The 20,210-nt window shown below is 39.7% G+C and overlaps 1 protein-coding gene across 2 annotated transcripts in view; it reads left to right on the top strand.

Annotated features, from left to right (window-relative positions):
• CFAP74 (cilia and flagella associated protein 74) overlaps window positions 1–20,210 on the top strand; it is a 3,161,205-nt gene that overhangs the window by 2,371,449 nt on the left and 769,546 nt on the right. For both annotated transcript variants that reach the window (XM_044062943.1, XM_044062944.1), the window contains exon 26: window positions 15,633–15,788. In XM_044062943.1, coding sequence (XP_043918878.1) covers window positions 15,633–15,788 — 156 coding nt within the window. The remainder of the gene's footprint in view (window positions 1–15,632; window positions 15,789–20,210) is intronic.

Raw genomic sequence — 20,210 nt, 5'->3', positions numbered from 1 at the left:
TCTTCACACGATTGTTTTTCAAGGCTGTCTTATTGACAGATTACAGCAAAAGGATTTTTCGACGCTGGAGAAGGTAGATTTTTATCTGGAAGCTTTCCTGACCTTCTCAAATCAGTCTTAAGTCTTCAGCCAGAGAGTGTCTCAGAATCATAGGGTTCATGGCCTCTACAATTCACATGATTATTCTTGCCAGGCTGCACATGAGAAAGATTCAATGATTTTTAAAAAACACATGGACCCAAGATTTGCATCCTTTGGAATTTCAGATTCCAGTTTTGAGCTTTGTAAAAAAGGAACTGCACTGATGAAGTTATAAGCAAATTAGATCCCCCCTTTTCTCCTCTGCCTCCAAGCCATTCTGTAACTACAGAGTTCTCAGATTTCATGTGGAGTGTAGTTTCAATGGGGGTAAAGGAGCAAGGCCTGTCAAATTCCTCAGATAGACCAAAGCACATCATTGTCAAATAGATGTAGGATGCGATCCATGCCTTTAAATCTCTTCATCATTTGTGATCCCCAGGACCTCTTCAGTTGATTACAGACAGCACCACAGTGGTGTGGTACATAAACAAGTGGGGGGAGGGGCATAAGGTCATACTGTCCGGACAGGCTAGCTATGATGGCTTGGGTGGTAGTTCTTATAGGTTCATAGGTTCATAGATTAGTACTAGTAGTACTAGTAGTAATCATAGATTAGTTCTTCAGCCCTCTTTTATCCTACAGCCATCTTACATTCCATCAGAGCAAAATATACTGGCAGACAATGTGAGCACAACCACAACAGACATTCATGAGTGAAATTGAAAAAGGGAGGGTCTTCCAAGAATTGATAGTTGTGGGGAACACCTCAGATAGATCTGGTTGCCTCCTTTCAAAACAGACAGCTGAACATATTCTGCTCCAGGGCTCCTTGCAAGCATATCTGGAAACCAGATGCATTTTCAATCCCTTCGATGGGAATGTTCCTTAATTAATTTCTATCCTTTCTTCTGATATCCAGAGTAATTCTGAAGATTCAAAAGGACTCTCCAAAAAATCATTACAGTGACTCCCTTTAGGGCTGGGCAACATTGGTTCTCTCTTCTTATGGAAATGGCCAAGGGCAGTTGTCACAATCTTCCTCACAAGCTAAACTTCTCAAACAAAATAAAGGGAGGGTATACCACAATGACAAATATCTTCAACTGACTGCTTGGATGAGTAAATTCTAATTCCTTTTAGGCACCACTTTCCAGAGGATGTGCAGCAGGTAGTAAAGGAGGCAAAAAAAACTGCTATTAGGAAATCTTATATCGGCAAGGGGAAAAGATTCTCTAGGTGCTGCTTAGCCAATAACCAGGGCCCTGTCAGGGATTATGTACCACTGGTGCTCAAATATTTGTGTGAGTTACTATCCTCTGACCTTTCTTACTCCTCTATTAAGGTATGTCTTGTGGCCATTTCGGCATTGCTGCTCATAGATCCTTCACTTTCTTCTATGTTTTTAATGAAACAGTTTTTTAAGAGAGTTTTACACCTGAAACCTCCATGTAAACAGCTTATTACTTCTTGAGATCCTAACTTTGTACTGGAAAAGTTAAATATGTCTCCATTTTAACCTACCCATCAAGCAGACATAAGGTTCATTGCATGTAAAACTGTTTTCATCATTTGCTTTAATATCTGCAAGAAAATTATCTGAGTTGTAAGGTCTCATGATAGGTGAACCTTATCTGATCTTCCCTAGAGTCAGGGTCTCATTAAGATCAAAGTCCTCATTCATGTGCAAAGTTGTTTCAGAGTTCAGTTTGAATCAAGTCATCAACCTACTGGTGTTCTATCCGGATCCCCAGAACCTGGAAGGAAAGGAGTCTACATACTCTGGATGTGCATAAGTAGCTCATGTGCTATCCTGGCAGACCTAAGTCATTCAGAAAAGCTGATTGTCTATTTATTTCTTATGTTGGGACAAAGACAGAACAACCTGTGTCAGAACTAAGTATTTCCAAATGATTGTCTTCAGCTATTGCCTTTTGTTCTTCCCACCATGGTAAACCATTTTTATGCAGTATAACGGCTCATTTTACTTTGGCCTTGTCTTCTTCAATAACATATTGGAAAGGGGTGGATTCTAGAAGTATTCGAGAGGTAGCTACATGGTCCACTGTACATACCTTTACAAGGGATTACAAACTGGATTCTTTTTTAGATCCAAGACAAGGTTTGTTAGGACCATTTTCCAGGGGCTCCTGGATCCATATCCTATTTTCCCAGGTTAGATAGGCTTTGGTACACAACCCTTATACCCTAAAGTCTACCGCAGCAGTGGGAATGATGAACATAATACAGTTGTGTAAGTTGCACCTAACCATAACAGTAGATATTCAAATTCTGCACTACTTCAATCACTTAATAATTAAGCAGATCTGATTCATTTTTTAATAGGTTGACATTGAACTAATCACTTGAGTAATAATGTCTCATGACATGCTCTATGATGCAGCTCTTTCTCTTCTTTGTGAATTGCTTATCCAATCTCTCTTGCCAATCCTGTGTAACTTCCTCTGATTGATTCCTATAGTTATCATGCAATATTTTGTGTACCATACTAATTATCCCTTTTTTAACAGCAGCCCCTGTTTAGATTTTACTAAAAACACTGCCATTGCTGGTCTTTCACTTAGAAGACCTTATTCCTTTTTCTTTGCATATACTCTGATATCAATCCTTGATAGGGAAGACATGCTGTAGTCTGCAGTCCAAATGAATTCTTTGCCTCTTCCAATTCTGTTACCTTTCCCTGTCTAATTATTTGTTTTCAATACATTGGTTCATTTGCCAGTTTCCTCCAGTAAACTCCAGCTCCCTCTTGCCTGTTCTCTGTACCCCTAATTGCAGTCATCATTGGTGGCAGAATCTCCTTTCTCTATTTCTGTATTGGCTTAGTTCTTAGAATACTTTCTGCTACTTTATGAATATAATATTCTGTGTGGTTATTGTTATTCTCCTTAAGGATCTGCATCCAAAATCCTATTCTCTATTTATTTCTTGAGCTTCCCCCTGTTTCATTATCATCCCTTACCATTTTGAATTATAGCTTTCTGCTTGTGCTATGTATAGGATCCTTAACCGTTCAGCTCCAAAATTCCTCTTCAAATCAGGTAGTCACAGACTATCTTGTTCTGTTGGAAGGATCAACTTATCCCACTTGAGTCTGACCTTCTTCTCCTCCTAGATAAAAGCCTTCAATGCTTTATTAATTGCTGTCCACAACTTCTCGTCTGGTTGATAAAAACATGCATGACCTCTGTATAAAACTAAAGGGACAAAAAACATTTATACTGCTCGTATGATGTCCTTCAAGGATGCATCTGCAGTCCTTACATATGGGTTGTCCTGCCTCAGGCAGCCCTTCGGTCGGCCGGATTCCAAAGTCTGGGTCCGGTGTCGGCTGATGTCGCCCTTTCCCCGACGTCAGAGCGCCAGGGGTATAAAAGAATCAGCCGACGCCATCTTCCTCAGTCTTTCTTGCCGCGTGGTGCCCGAAGCAGAAGCAGTTTGCAAGTGCCAGTCGGCCTGCTCCTGTAAATTCAGCTACCGAAGACTTCAAAAAGCTAAGTACCCCGTTGGGAACTCTTTCTTGCCTCAGCCGATGTCAGATCAAACGCTTAAAGTTAATAACTGCTTGACTTGTGGGAAACAAATACCTCATAAGGATTTCCATTCCTACTGCCTCCCTTGCCTAGGCCCAGACCACGACATCTCGGCCTGTACTGCCTGTGCCTCCTTTAATCGACGCACTCTTAGGCGTCGGTCGGAGTTTGCAGAGGAATTCTTTGGGGCTAGTTTCTCCTATAAAATACCGTCGGAGACTCCGACTTCTCATTTAACCAAAAAACGGAAGGACAAGGACCGACACACGCGGATTGTGGTTTCGGCTGAAACCACGCCTAGGCCTACCGCGAGTGTCATGGTCTCGGCTGAAACCGAGTCCTTGGTACTTCCGACCGTGGAAACGGTACAACCGACAGCCTCGGCCCCGGAGGCTCCTTCTGAGTCAGTTTTGGATTTACCCTTGGAAACCGGTGTTCAGGAAACTACCGACACCATTCCCTTAGACAAGTCCACCCCTGCACGTGGAGCAGCCAGGCCCCCTGCATCCATGTCCATTAAAGCATTCACTAGGGCTAAAGCTGCTAAGCAGCAAAAAACTCTGCCTCCCAAGACTATTTCTCAGGGATCCACTACAGGTTCACAGATACTAAGTTTGGCTGAGGATCTCATTTCCTTATTCAGGGGATCCCAGCCTCATCCGGACAGGGGCTCTCAACCCCCTCCAGACAAAAGGCCCAGGGCTGAGTCCGCTGATCCTCAGTCCTCTGATGAGGCCTCTGATGGCTCTGCTCTATCAGATTACCAGGAGGAGGCCTTCACGGCCTACGAGGATTCTGATGCAGAGGAATCCATTCCCTCTGCCTCCCCTCCTGAAGAGCTGTCCTTTGGGGAGACCCTTCACTCCATGAGAGAGCATTTCCAATGGCAGGGCCAGGAATTCTCTGATTCCAGGAAGAGATTAAGGACTTTTCTTCATTTACCTCAGCATAGACCTTTGGCTATTCCTCCTGTTTTAAGTGTCATTGATGATGTGTATTCTGAGTCTAGCACTATCCCTGACGCCCTCCCTCCGGCTCCTGTTAAACCCGATAGGTACTACAGGGTCCCGGACTCTCATCATTTCCTTTACAAGGCCCACTCTGCTGACCCAGAAACTATTTCCCAGGGTCCTAAAGGGGTTGCAGCTGCCACTACTAAAAATCCACTCCCCTCTGAAAGGGAGTCCAGGGCTTTAGAGAGATGGGGTAAAAAAGTGTATACTTCTTCCACTCTGTCTATGAGGGCTTTAAATTGTCAATTTCATATGATACAGTACCAAGAGTATTTGTTAGATGAATTGCAGAAAAAGCTGTCTTCTCCTGAACCCCTAGACCGTAAGTTACTTCAGGATCTGGTACATAATTCACAACAGGTTAGCAACCATTTCTTGCAATGTGGTTATGATGCATTGGAAGCTTCATGTAGGTCAGCAATGACAGGTGCAGTCATACGTAGACATGCTTGGCTGAAGGAACAATCTCTGCCAGATTATGTTAAGGCTAAGCTTCTGTGTGCTCCACTAGAAAAGCAAAAGCTATTTGGCTCCACTGCTCAGGAGGTATTAAAGAAATTTGAGGAAAAGGCTAAATCTGTACAAACAGTCAAAGATTTCCTCCAGGTACAACCACCAAGATTCAGCAGAAATTGGCCTTCTAAGAATTGGTCCTTTCCGGAAGAGAAGTATCAAAGAGGCAAGAACAGGCGTGCCAGAGGTAGAGGGCAAGCTAGAGGCTCCTGCAGAAGACGTCAATGGCAACCTCCTAACCAGCGAGGTAGTGCAGGACCAACAACTGCTGCACAAGGACAGACTCAATGACTTCACCTTGATCCTGCCAAGCAGGGCTCAATTAGAAGCACCTCTGGGCGGAAAATTGTCTTTATTCTCAAGAAATTGGCACAGTATTACAAGGGACAAATGGACACTGCAAATAATAGACAAAGGATACAGGTTTCATTTCCATACATTACCAAAAAGAAAAGGCATACCAAACCTGCCACCAAATCAAAGGGCAGAGGCTTTAAAACAAATTGCCAACCTATTGCAAATGAAAGCTATAGAAAAGGTTCCTCTCGCAGAACAAGGCCAGGGATTTTATTCCAGACTATTCCTTGTCCCAAGAAAAGAAAAACAATGGAGGCCTATTCTCGATTTGTCCACACTCAATACTTATCTCATTGTGCCAAAATTCAAAATGCTGATCCTACAGCAACTCCTTCCCATGCTAGGCAAGGGGTCTTGGCTGGTAACTTTAGACCTCAAGGAGGCATACCTGCATGTCCCTATCAGACAAAGTTGCAGAAGACACCTCAGATTTCTTGCAGGTTCAGAGCATTATCAATTCTCAGCATTGCCCTTTGGCTTATCTACTGCGCCCAGAGTATTCACGAAATGCCTGACATCAGTAATTGCACACTGCAGACTTCAGGGGATTCAAATATACCCGTATCTGGACGACTGCCTTATACAAGCGGACAGCCAACAAACTTTGGAAAAACATTTGAATTATGCCATCCGCCTTCTGCAGGCCTTGGGATACACAGTCAACATTCACAAGTCAAGACTTGTGCCATCCCAAAGAATAACTTTTCTGGGTGCGGAACTAGATACAACCACCCAAATGGCTTTTCTCACAGAAGAAAAACAAAGACAACTACCGGATTACTTCAAAAATCTGACAAAACAAACTCAGATGACTGCAAGGAAATTCCTGCAGGCCCTGGATTACATGGCATCGTGCATTCTTCTGATTCCACAAGCAAGGCTGCATATGAGAAAACTACAATGGTACCTAAGGAGTTTATGGTCTCAGCACAATCACAGCCCAGAAACTTTGATACCACTCATTCCATGCCTTCAAAAGGAATTCCTGTGGTGGGCCCAAGCAAGCCAGTCAAACAGGGGTCTGCCTTTCAGCAAACCAGTAACCAGCCAAACCATTACCTCGGACGCTTCAGACCGTGGATGGGGAGCACACATGGAGGAAAGACGCATCCAAGGACTATGGTCTCAGAAAGAATTGCACATGCACATAAACCAAAAGGAAATTCTGGCAGTGATACATGCAATCGAGGCCTTCAAGGACTTTCTACATCAAGGCCACCTGCTAATAAGGACAGACAATACCACAGTTATGTGGTACATAAACAAGCAAGGAGGTACACATTCCTACCCTCTTTGCAGACTAGCAATGAATCTTTGGGAACTTTCCCTAAAACTCAATATAGAGCTGCAATCCCAGTTTGTGCCAGGAAAAGACAATATACTGGTGGACAGCCTAAGCAGAAATCGCATGGATCCACACGAATGGATGCTACACCCAGACATCTTCCTTCAGATAACACAATTTTGGGGAAGGCCGGACATAGATCTTTTTGCCTCCCACCGCAATCATCAGCTGAAGAAATTCTGTTCAAGGACATACCACCCACAAGCATGGAAAGTGGACGCCCTCTCTTTCAGCTGGAATACTCTAACAGTGTATGCATTTCCACCTCTTCCACTAATGTCCAGGGTCTTACTGAAAATCAGGACAGAGCAGCCAAAAGTGATTCTAATAGCCCCGGATTGGCCAAGGCAGCACTGGTACCCACTGTTACGATGCCTGTCGCACACAAAACCGTGGCCTCTACCACAATGGTCACTCCTTCTAACACAGCACAACTACAACACTCTGCACTCCAGCCTGAAAACCTTGCAGCTGACAGCCTGGAGAATACTCACCAGGAAGAGCTATCCAAGAGAGTGAAGGATATCATCATGGAAGCTCGCAGACCTTCCACGAGAAAAGCATATTCAGCAAAATGGAAAAGATTTCACACTTGGAGCACCGCAAAGGGCCTAGATGCCACAGTAATGAGCATGGCACATATCCTGGAATACTTGGCAGAAATGCTCCACAATGGCCTTTCTTACTCTTCCATAAAAATTCATGCTTCAGCAATTTCAGCAGAATACAATACTGATCCACCTGTCTTCTCTCATCCTCTCCTAAGGCAGTTTCTAAGAGGAATTAAAAACATCAATCCTCCAAGAAAACCACCAGTGCCTACATGGGACCTTAACTTCATGTTGGAAAAGTTGACTCTACCTCCCTTTGAACCAGCAGCATCTTCAGAGTTACAGTTCCTGTCTTGGAAGACTGCCTTCCTTCTGGCCATAACCTCAGCAAGAAGAGTATCTGAATTGCAGGCACTCATGGCAGTACAACCATTTCTTATTTGTCATCAGGACAGAGTCTCCTTGAGAACCAAGCCTTCATTCATGCCAAAGGTGGCATCCAGGGTCTCATTGAACCAAGCTATTCACCTGTCTGCCTTCTTTCCAGATCCGCAAAACAAGGGAGAAAAACTTATGCATACCCTGGACATTCACAGACAGTTACGCTACTACTTGGACAGAACTAAGACTTTCAGAAAAACTGACCAGCTGTTGGTAGCATATGCTGCAGGCATCCAAGGCAAAGCAATTTCCAAACAGACAATTTCAAAATGGATAGGAAATTGCATTCGATTCTGCTACTCTTATCATGGAAAAACTGTGCCAGCTAACATCAGGCCTCATTCCACCAGAGCCACAGCCACCTCCACAGCTTTTTTAAGAGGGGTGGCTACCAAGGACATTTTAGAAGCTGCTACATGGAGCTCCGTGCATACATTTACCAAGCATTACAATTTGCCCTTATATTCCAGATCCAGAGCAGGCTTTGCTACGGCAGTCCTGCAGGGCATTTTAGCTACACCATCATTTCCTTAGATCCTACCACCCCCAGCTTGGCTATGGTATTCTACCCATATGTAAGGACTGCAGATGCATCCTTGAAGGACATAGTACAGTTTTATACCTACCATAAATGTAGATGTCCGATAGGTATGCATCTGCAGTCAGGTTTTCCCTCCCTCCTTCCCCTCTGTGGTATTTCTTGGGTACTTATCCCTCTTATAGCTAGCTGGGGTTATCTATTATGGTGTATTTGTTTTTTATTACTGTGCATGTTTGGAATATTTTGCATTTCTCCAAATTTAGCCTTCCTTAGAGGGCACCTGGCATCTGGGGCAAGAAAAACTGAGGAAGATGGCGTCAGCTGATTCTTTTATACCCCTGGCGCTCTGACGTCGGGGAAAGGGCGACTTTAGCCGACGCCGGACCCAGACTTTGGAATCCGGCCGACCGAAGGGCTGCCTGAGGCAGGACAACCCATATGTAAGGACTGCAGATGCATACCTATCGGACATCTACATTTATGGTAGGTACAAAACTGTACTTTTCTATCCATATCTATAAAATCGAGCTTGCAATTTCTTATTTTTTGTATTATCTTTGTTTAGTCTCTTCCCACATATCCTTAGCTACCAAAACAGAATATTTTTTAATCCATACTCCTAGGAATTTATTTTCATGATGTCCCCATAAATATGGGTATTGCTGAATTAATTTATGTGTGAGTAGATAGTTTACAGCTATTGCCTTTGTTTTATCTTCATTAATTTTGTAACCCCAAAAAAAGACCTGAAACTGCCTCAGAATATTCCACAACACTAAACTGTCATTTTCTGGATTTATCAGGTCCAAAATAATATAATCAGCAAATAAAGCCAACTTTTCTTGATTTCCATACCAATTATATCCTTGAATTTCTGAGTCCCTTCTTTTCTTTGCCAGTGGTTCTACATACAATGCAAATAAGAAAGGGAAACGAGAACACCCCTGACTGGTTCCTCTGCTCAAACAGAACTTATCAGAGAAGACCCCCCCCCCACACACACACACTTTAATTTTCACCCCTGATCCTTCATATAGCCTCCTAATCAACCTTATTTTATCAGGGAATGCAAATACATCCATTGACCTACTCATAAATTCCCAACTTACTCTGTCAAATGCTTTCTCTGCATTAAGACTTACAAACAACAGTGGTATTTTCCTTACATTATGCTTCCCTCTTGATCATTTTTTTGTTATTGTTGTCATATGTGTGCCTTCTCTCTGCAAAACTACATTGATCCATATCTGTCAATTTTGGCACCATTCCTTTAGCCATTATAGACATAAACACTTTATTATTTATTTATGTATTTACTTAAGGTGAGAAAAAAGGGGCAGACGATCTTTAAATCTGATATCTAATTGCATAGCACTATATGCTATAGTCACAATGATTTATTTACTAGCTACTCTTAATATTTTATTACAGCTTTATATCCTGAAATTGTAAAGCAACATTTTATATTCAGTGCTACTATTTGTTTTACTTGCCAATTGCCCAAAAGTACAGTTATTTATTAATAAAATGCTTTTTTACCACCTTGCATTTTGCTTAAATACTGGTACCATTGGTTGCATGTTTAAGACCTACTGTATAACCACACTGCGACTCTATATACCTGCTTTATGATTTTTAACAAGCTGCTTATTATTAAAGTTGTTTCCTTTTTGTTTTTCTTGCTCTAGTTGTTCAGCTTTGAATCTGCTACCTAATTCCTTCATGCTTTTTTACTCTCATTCAGATAACCTCACCCTCTCCCCTTTTTCTTCTAGTTGCAGCCACCTTTGCTACTGCCTTGCTAGCTGCCCTCTCCATTGCCTTGTGGGGACATCTGTTTAACCCTGCAGAACCTTTGCACTAACAGAACCGACATCAAGAAGTCTGCAGAGCCTCAAGAGTCTAACACCTACCAGCCATCCAGCCACTGTATTAAACATATGTTAACAAGTATCTTTAAATTGTATACCTTTCAAACCGGTTATTTTCCACCTACCCATACTCTCACTCTCTTACTTTATATCCCACACTATCCACACTCAAGACTGAACTTATTTCTCAACAGATTTAACTCCCTACCTAGCTTCTTTTCAACCAGGTACTCAGCCCACCTACTCAACTGTACCTTTATTACTCACTCAGCTCTTTCTCCCAACATACTAAAAAACCCACTACATACCATTTACAGCCTCTAGTTAATTTCTGTATTACTGTTACTTTATTTATTGAGCTTCTTTCCCTCTACTTGAGCTACCTACTACTACCTCACCTGACCTAACATCTCACCCGCCTGTCTTCTGTTTAACGTCATCTTTCTCTTCTCATATTAAACCTTAACAGCAAAACTTCTTCACCTAGGCTGCTCTGCAACCACTGATTGCTTTTCTTGCCATCAGCTCCACCTGGGTGTAAGCGGTTTCTCTCTGCTCCCCTACCCTACACCCTTTCCCACTCACCCCACCTTCAAGAACTTTACAATTAATTAGACCAAGCTCTTTAGCACAACCAACCATTCAGATCTCAACCTGTTAGATACACCCATCACTACTGCCACACCCATTGAATTATGCCATTCTAATTCCTATAATCTCCATAAAATTCACCTCTACCCCAACTAGGATTTTTCTACTACAATCCCTGCTAACACCACATCACAACCAAGTCTTAACTTTCCTACCCATAACCACAACTGTCCCAAGACAACTCTCATCGCCCTAATGCACAAAATGCCATCATTGCAAGGTTTACTAGTAGTAACTCTCCTTATCATAGCTCACATAACCTCCTACCATCAAAACATTAACCCCAAATTAATAATACAATCTCCCACTTACCCAACCCCTCCAGAATCCAAGCCAAACTTACTATTAATCTCACCTTCGATATACAGTTCATCTTACATAGACATACCTCATTCAAAATTCCCTGGTACTAAACAAAAGCCCATATTACACTACAGTATGACAAATTCATATCTAGATACCTATTGGTTATCATCCATACAGCATCACAACTGATACTAATTGGTGATATACACCCAAATCCTGGCCCGACAAATAACCCCAACAGCACCACCAGCCAAGCAATACACACAATATACTCCCAAAGAAAACCAGCAGACCTCCTGATTCTTAACATTAACATAAGAGGCATACTTAGAAAAACAGCAGAACTACACGCAGCCCTGTCACTATACTCTCCTGACATAGTTCTTCCCACTGAGACCTGTCTTAAGCCACATATTAAGGATAATGAATTACTTCCTCCAGGCTACAACATACTCAGAAAACACAGAACATACAAAAGAGGTGGGGGTATGCCCTACTTTTCAAAAACAACTTTACTATAAACATTATAGAAATTCAGTCCCCCCCACACCTTCAGTAATGCAGAGCCTCTATTCTTCAAACTAAAAAAACAGCTAAACATTATTGGTATATATATATATATATATATATATATATATATATATATATATATATATATATATATCCCCCTGTGAATAACATTAATACAGTAGAATGCATCCTCTGCTGGGCGTCTTATTCCCTCTCCCAAGAAACAGTTACACTAGGTGACTTTAACACAGACTGGTCCACTTGAAATTCTCCCCTCCCCACTAACCATATAAAGCACCACATTTTTCTCACTTAATCCATACTTTCACCACACTAGATAAATCAACCAAGAAAGAGTCCACACTAGATTGGACCCTTACTAACTGTCCCTCCCAATCACACTACTCTGGTTCCCTCCCTGGCACCCTTAGTGACCACCTCTCTACATTAATGCTAAGGCAAGAAGTTAAACCAATAAAAATTACCTCCCTTCAACAAATTCATTATACAAATAATTTCAAACTCCAAGACCACTGCAGTAAATCACTGCAATTGGACACCTCTGTCAGATCTCCCCCTAGACAATGCAGTAGATTACTTTAACACTATTTTTCTGAGCATACTGAATCACTTTGCTCCTATCAGAATAATAATAAGAAAGTTCAATTATGCCCCTTAGCTTAACAAAAATACTTGACTACTCCTAAAACATAGAGATAAGACATGGTAAGCTTGGCATCACAACAAAACAAATGCAAATAGACAGAAATACGTCAAACTAAGAAACAAAGCCAAAAAAAGAGGAAGAGACAAAAAAAATCACTATTAAAACAAACAAAAAAAAGCAAGTAAAAGACAAAAAACATTTATTTAACCAACTCTCTAGCACCTCAACAAATCACTTGCCTCCAAGGAGTACAAATACCAAACTGAATCACATCTTATATACTATATACAGAAAACATTGAACAATTAAACAATTATATATAAAAAAAGGTCTTTTGGCTTTTCCTGGTTAGGGGTCGCCTCAGTGGAACTCCGGTCCACTAATGAATGGCAGTGCCTTTTTATGGTGTCGAGTTGCCAGCCCGGTGCCCAACCTTCTAGGAAGGCACACCCACTCACGCACGCACCTACCTGCATGTCTTTTAACAATTATATAATATATGTTAAATATCTAGTCATATTAAATCATATTAAAGTGTCCAAGTGCATTCTGTATTTAAACCACTTGGCATCAGTGTGTTATACTTTAAGATAAAAAAAAAAAAAAAGTAATCTCTGTGGTATCCCCGAAGTCTCAAAACAACCCACTGAACAGGTGTAGTGGGTCCAAAAACAAAACAGTGTAAGAAACCTCTCTGTGTGGAAGATTTTCAGTCCATATATCTCTAGTTAATTTCTTAACATTCTCCTACTGGGAAGGATGAGTGAAGGTGCTTCAGTCCTTTTCAGCTCTATAATGGGTTCCAGGATGTTTTTTAACATCTGACTTTCATAGCCTCTCACTAGAAAATCATAGGAGAATGTTAAGAAATTCTACAGAGAATAACAAATGCAAAAATAGTTGCATCCTGACGTACACTTTGGATTATCACAGTATCAAAAATGTTATTGAAGAAAACTGGGACATTGACACAGGAAACCCTTTTCTGATTAACATCTTAGGTGAAGCCCCCTCCTTTGTTTATAGGAAGGCCAGGAACATTAGAAGTTTTGTTGAATTTAAACCTAGACCATATGAGAGAAACACTAAAAGATGTGAAACTAATTGTACATTTTGTATATTTATACAGCACGGTGATAGTTTTTATTGCTCTTATTTAAAAAAAAAATCATTAAGACCAGTACAGGGGGTGACTGTATCACTACAAAAGTAATTTACAGGGCACACTGCAATGAATGTGATGCATTCTATGTGGGCAAGACTGTAAATAAACTCAAGCGTAGGATTTCATGTCATCTGTCAGAAATCTGCTTTAGATGTAAAAATAATACACTAACACCTTTCTCTTCATAAAAGACACACAGGTTTTAAGTTCCAGATCCTGGATCGCATAGACATGAGTGATCTTGAAGGAGACATCCCGAATATTCTGGAGAAACATGAACTCATGTGGCAATTAAAGCTGAACTCTTTTAAGAAGGCCTGAACTAAACTACTACTGTTCAATTAAAAGTGCACTAGAACTTAAAACATTGCCACATTGTTTGCATGACTAATTTTATTTTATTTTATTTTATCCTACCGGTTGGTTTTAAGTGTACATTTTGTTTCCATCATCATACATTTTTTCTTATTATTTTTTCTTTTTCTGGTTCTCTTTTTTCCACTTTATTCAAAATGATGTGTAATAACAATACTAATTATACAATTATATATATTTTTATAGATAGTTTTTAGGGTTCTTGTACACAGACCTCAAGAAGTCTAGAAGGATGAAATCTATCTTTGTTAACAATAGGTTATGAAAATAGAATATGTTGTTGAGACTTTCGGCTTTTCCCGGTTAGGGGTTGCCACAGCGGAACTCCAGTCCGCTAATGATTGGCAGTTGATTTTTACGAACCGAGTTGCCAGCCCTGACGCACAACCTTCAATGAAGCTACGCCCATTTATGCATGTCTCCACTCAGAAGACGCTCTAACTGAGAGTCGAACCGGACAGCGTCTTACTGTGAGGTGACCACGCTACCGCAGCACCACCACCGCGGACTATGAAAATAGAATATGATTTGTACAATTTATTTTTTTTACATGCAAAGTGTATATGTATATATTTATATATATTTTTTGACTGTCAAATGGACTAAGGTTGATATATTTCCAGCCATATAGTATATTGTCTTGGATAAAATCACAGACTTAATAATTTACTTAATAATCTGGTTAAATAAGAGGTACCACATCATTATAAATTTAATCTAAAGTACATAAGGGTTATATTATTATGACAGCTACTAAGTAGGGCAGGACCAGCTCGAATGTCACACTGATGGGGGAAGGGATGTGAATTTAACATGTGTACCAATAGCACTTTGTTTTCCAGCACAATAAACCACTCCCTTGCCTGATAAAAAGTATATGCTTTGGAGTCCTTCAAAACTTTAATAAAATCAAAAAAAGTCCAGTATTTCCAGGTTTTCTTATTCCACCATATTTCACAAATGTGATTGATGCTTTGTAATTCTATTTATTTGTTAATTTACAGGTTGCTGGGTTTCTTCCTGTTGATCTCTGTCTCCCAACTCCAGTCTGGTTCATTTCAAACATTCTCCTGGTTATGTTCTTACATTTTTCATTATCAAACTGCATGCACTAATCATACAGGTTTTGCATTATTGTTGCTGAAATGCAGCTCTGTACTCCACTTCTCTTTTAAGCGTGTGTTCCAATTTATTCAGTATGCAGCAACCATTGGTTGTTGTTTTTCACTCTTTTATGAAATGGCTTCTTAAATTATGTGTGTATCCCTACCTGTTCTGTGACAGTGAAAAAGTTATCAAATAGCATGATTTTCATCTGTAGAGTTAACAATACAGCTTTTTAAATTTACAGAGCAGTACTACAAAGTGCTGACTCTATGCGTTCATGCATTGTCTTACTATGTATTGTTGCACAAGTGATATTTTTCTTTTTTTTTAAAGCTATGTGCAATCATGATGTTTTAACAACTTTTTATGTTTACATGTTTCTTTTAATATATAATTTGATAGAACTCAATAAAAACCTTGTCCATATTAAAAAATATGCCTTCTCTCTCTCTCGCATACACACATACACCTCTCTTAATGTACGGTGATACTGTGAACAAGTTACATGTAAATGTGGGCAGCGTGCATTTCTTTATTCAGATTGCTTTATTTGGTATGACGCATTTGACTTCTGCTTTTACCCACAGAAGTCTAAAATTCGAGTATCCTTTCGACCCACCTTGTGTGAAGAGCACATTAAAGAAGAGGCAGTTCGAATAGCCTGCAGAGCAGCAGAAGCCAAGCTGATGCTGGAGAAGAAGGAGAAGGAGCTACTTGCAAAGAAGGCTGAGATGGAGGCAGTGGTAAGCACAAAAAGGGGTATAGCACTGATATACAAGTTGCTCATCGGAAGGCTGTTTTATGCCATATACTGCCAAGTAATATTTGGATTTCATGCTAAACTATGTTATTTAAGCATTTCGAGTCTTTGTAGTGTGTGTGTGTGTGTGTGTGTGTGTGTGTGTGTGTGTGTGTGTGTGTGTGTGTGTGTGTGTGTGTCAGGGATCACACTTGAATGTCTTGAACTGTTTCATTTGGCTTTCATTCTGTTAAATAGTTTGTGTTGGCACTGGAATACTGTGAATGGTCCCAGTCTTTCTGTTGAGCCATGGGTTTATTTTTGGCAGTCATCCAGAATCTTTTTTTACTGGTTCACTTTCTTCTTTACAGTCTGTTACAATGATACTTTGTACAACCTGTTATAGTTTTATTACAGTGCTTATCTGTAATGTTATATTTGCTGTATTGCTTTATTGTATTTTCCCAGCAATTGAACATTGGGTTTGTGCTTGGGAGATGCTAAATTTGGCCTCTGATTTTTCAAGAGGAGCTATGTGCAAGTGCCTTTTTTTAATTTGGCTCATGAATGTTCATCTTGAACCTTGTTGTGCACATTTCAGCAGACTGTGAATAACTTGCTCCATTGTCTTTAGGTAGTAGTTGATTTTTGTCTACTGCGAATCATAATGCTTGGAGTTTTTAATTTACAGCTTCTTGTCTGGATTATTTTGGGACATTTTCTAGATGCCCTCACAGTACATTCTGTTGCAAACTGCTGATATTCAATACTGCATTTAGAGTACTTACTTTGAATAATCTTACACTATTTTTCATATTTTAAGGTGACTGTATTCTTTAATTTGCCTCATTTTGATGCATATTTAATTGTTTAGGAATTATGCACTATAATAAAGTAGAAGTTGAAGCTAAAGTTGAATTAAATTACATCTGGATGTATTTTGTTTTGGATGTAGCAATACATGTACAGTTAAGAATACTGCTAGTAAATTAAATGTAGGTTCTGTTTGTGCCTAGTACTACTGTAATAATCTGTTCCCCTTTTGCATGTTTTCCTGGTATTGCTCGGTATTTCTTGTTAAAATCTACTGCTTCAAAATACTTGTTTAATGCAGATTTATTTTGTTTTTCTCAAAGCTTTAAACTGGAACTCGGTTTTGAAACAGGATTGCTCACTGCACTGCCTGATAGTTTATTCTGCAGGAGTAATCCACTAGAAGGTCTAGCAAAACTTAAATTACATCAGACAAGCTATTTTCCATATTTTAGAAAGCCTGACTCAAGGTCTTTTCTGATAAAATTATAATTCCTACCAATATCTTTTCCCCCTATACTTCAGAGAACCTGGTTTGAGGCGCAACAATTTGTAATTATTTCAATACATTCAATTTTCTTACTACTCATGGAATCAAACATAGTCCTTTATTCATCAGTCTGTTCATGCTTAGTGCCATGAATCCTGTTAGAAACTGTTATGAACCTTAGGTATATTCAAATGTAAGACATATCTGCATAGCTGAATTGTAATATGATACTTGTATGATTAAATCAGTCCTTCACCTTAATGATTCCCATAATCTATCATCTAGTTTATTAGGGTGACTTCTTCTTACCACATGACAAATCTTCTCTGCTTGCATTTCAGTTGTCAATAACTACGTCTCCCGTCAAATGTAAAAACATCTTTTGATGGAGCACTTCAGTCTTCTTGAAGACCTGGGGGCAAGCAGATATGTTCCTTATAGTAAGACGGGAAGTATTTTCTTAGGTCCAACGCACAATAATTTTCAAAATACTTGTTGCGTGCACTACCTAATGAAGTGTTTTCCCAAGGTACTGAATAACATTTTTTTGAACTCAGATGAGCTTAGACATTCCATTCCCATTTTGTATCTCTGTCAGTCTTAATGTTATTATTAGAATAGCTAGCTTTTCTGTTTTTGCCTTGTACAAAGTATCAATTTAACAACTATCTCTTAGTCCCTTCCTCATTGTGCAGTTTTCTAAAATAAAGGCCCCATTCAGTGGAGGCCTGGCAGGGCCAGCCATAGGTAAACTGGCTCCCTAGGTGAAGAAATTCCATGCCCCCCCCCCCACACTGCCCAACACATGCTGACCTACTCACACTATGCAGATTACTTTTTCATTCCTTTTTCATCACAGTTTGTCTTACTATTATTTTTTTTTTTTCCTGCAGATATTAATTCATTCAACATCTAAGCAAGACTATACTCTGATAACTGTGAAAGAAACATCTACACTAAGCCTGGGGTCTTGGGACCACAAGGTCACCAGAAACCATGGGAGCCATTGATGCCCTGAGATGCATTTTAGATTTTTTAAACAACCTTTTCATCCAATGATTGACTGAATAAAGACCATGATCAAAGACAGAAATTTAGTTCTTCTTTTCAACTTTGCTTTTTCTTGCATCATTTCAGCACACTCTAATTGACCAAGACTATAGAGTAATAACTGCAGTAGATTAAGCCTGCGGTCTGAGGATCACTAGGCCCCCAAAAGCCATTGGATTTCAGGATGTTCTGAGCTGCATTTTTAGAGTTTTTAAACAACCTTTTCATCCAATGATTACCTGAACACAAAATATAATCAAATAAAAAAATGTGTTTTATTCTTTAAGTTTGAATTTTTCCTACATCCTTTCATGACATCCTAACTGACCAAGACTACAGAGTAATAACTGCGGTGGTTTGGGGGCCACTAAATCCCCAGAAGTCATTGAATTTCAAGATGCTCTGAGATGTATTTTTCAAGATTTTTAAACAACTTTTTCATCCAACAATGGCCTGAACAAAAAACATAATTATGTAAAGAAATTCAGTCTTACTCTTTAACTTTGTTTTTTTCCTGCATCCTTTCAACACATCCTAACTGACAAAGACTATACTGTAATAACTAAATTAAGCTAGGAGGCTGCTAGGCACACAGAAGCCAGTGAGTTATTAATGCTCAATGTGCATTTTAAAGATTTTTTTCAACCCCTTTGTCCAATGATGGCTTGAACAAAAGCATGCATAGAGAAAAGAAATATAATCTTATTGGTTTATTTCAAGGTAGAAATAAACTGTATCCAAACGTGTTCACAATAAACTGACAAAACAAATGCTTGTGAGGATACATATAACTGGGTATAAGTAGTAATTTTTTTTTTTTGTATCCCCCTCTGGTGTTAAATTGGGATTAGAATTAAGACACAAATACCCCCAGTCATATATTTCAAGATGCTACTGTCATATTTGTATACAGCATGCCTCCTCACCCCTACCCTCAAAAAAGCCACATTCTGTGTAACCTTCTGACGTCAGACTGCAATAAAACTGAAAAACACAAATACAGCGTAACATATTTGCTTTCAGACACATATAAACAGCATATGCTGATTTACTGTCCCCCAAAAGATACCCACCTGTAAATGCATCAGATGTTTGGTTGTGAGGAAAATGAAAAATATAATAATAATTACAACAATGTTTCTAACTTGTTACAATGCTTCTATATAAGCTACAGTGACCCACTGATGTTTGTGAGGAAAGTTAAAGAAATAATGACCACACTGTTCCCAGTTCAACACAACATAAAGTCACCTCTGAGGTTTGGAAGGAATGTTAAAGAAATAATGACGTTGTCCTCACCCACACAAGTGCAACGACCTGCTGTGTACACTTGTGAACAGGGCTGGTTTTAGACTAGCCTGGTTCAGGCCAGAGGCAATTACTAAGCCCATGTCAAAATGTATTTATACAGTCTTGGTGTGTGAGAGTCCCCAACCCCCAGAAGTTTGGGTTTGGGTATTCTGTAAGTTTGGGTCTGGGTATTCTGTAATGCAGTTATCTCTCAAAAAATGATTGTTAAACTGAGCAAGGGATAATAGGGTCAGTAACTTGCAGCCAGACAACCTCCCCAGCAGTAGCCACTTCTATGTACCATGTAATGGGTTTCACCTTTGTTTCAAATAAATAGTTGTCACATATTAAAATATTACATGTTTCTTCATATAATCACATTAGTCCTGCAAAGCCAAAATAATAAGCAAACAGCGGCAAGCAGCTACCCGTTTTCTTCCACAAATAAAAACAACAACAATTATGCCTTCTCTGTCTGTGTATATCTGTTAAGTAGTCCATCTTTCTTCTCATGAATGCACACTAGACTAGTTCTGCAAAGCCAGCTATTACCTGAAATGTTTAAACTGAGTGAACAACAACAGGATCAATTACTTTCACCCAGCCAACCCCAACCCCCACCGAGCAGTTATAGCCAGAATGTTTGATGGCCGTGTAATATTTCCCCTCCACAGTCCACACAAACAAGTTGCCACACATTAAAGTATTCCATTCCAAAGAAATCACAAAACCAAAGAAATATTGCTAGTGCAAAACTATCTGGTTCATCACTGCCAGTATTGT

The sequence above is a fragment of the Protopterus annectens genome, chromosome 2.part1, assembly GCF_019279795.1.
Source record: "Protopterus annectens isolate FY-2018-M chromosome 2.part1, PAN1.0, whole genome shotgun sequence".
Lineage (NCBI taxonomy): Eukaryota > Metazoa > Chordata > Ceratodontiformes > Protopteridae > Protopterus > Protopterus annectens.
Note: the sequence above shows the minus strand (reverse complement) of the source record. Positions and strands in the feature narration are given on the sequence as shown.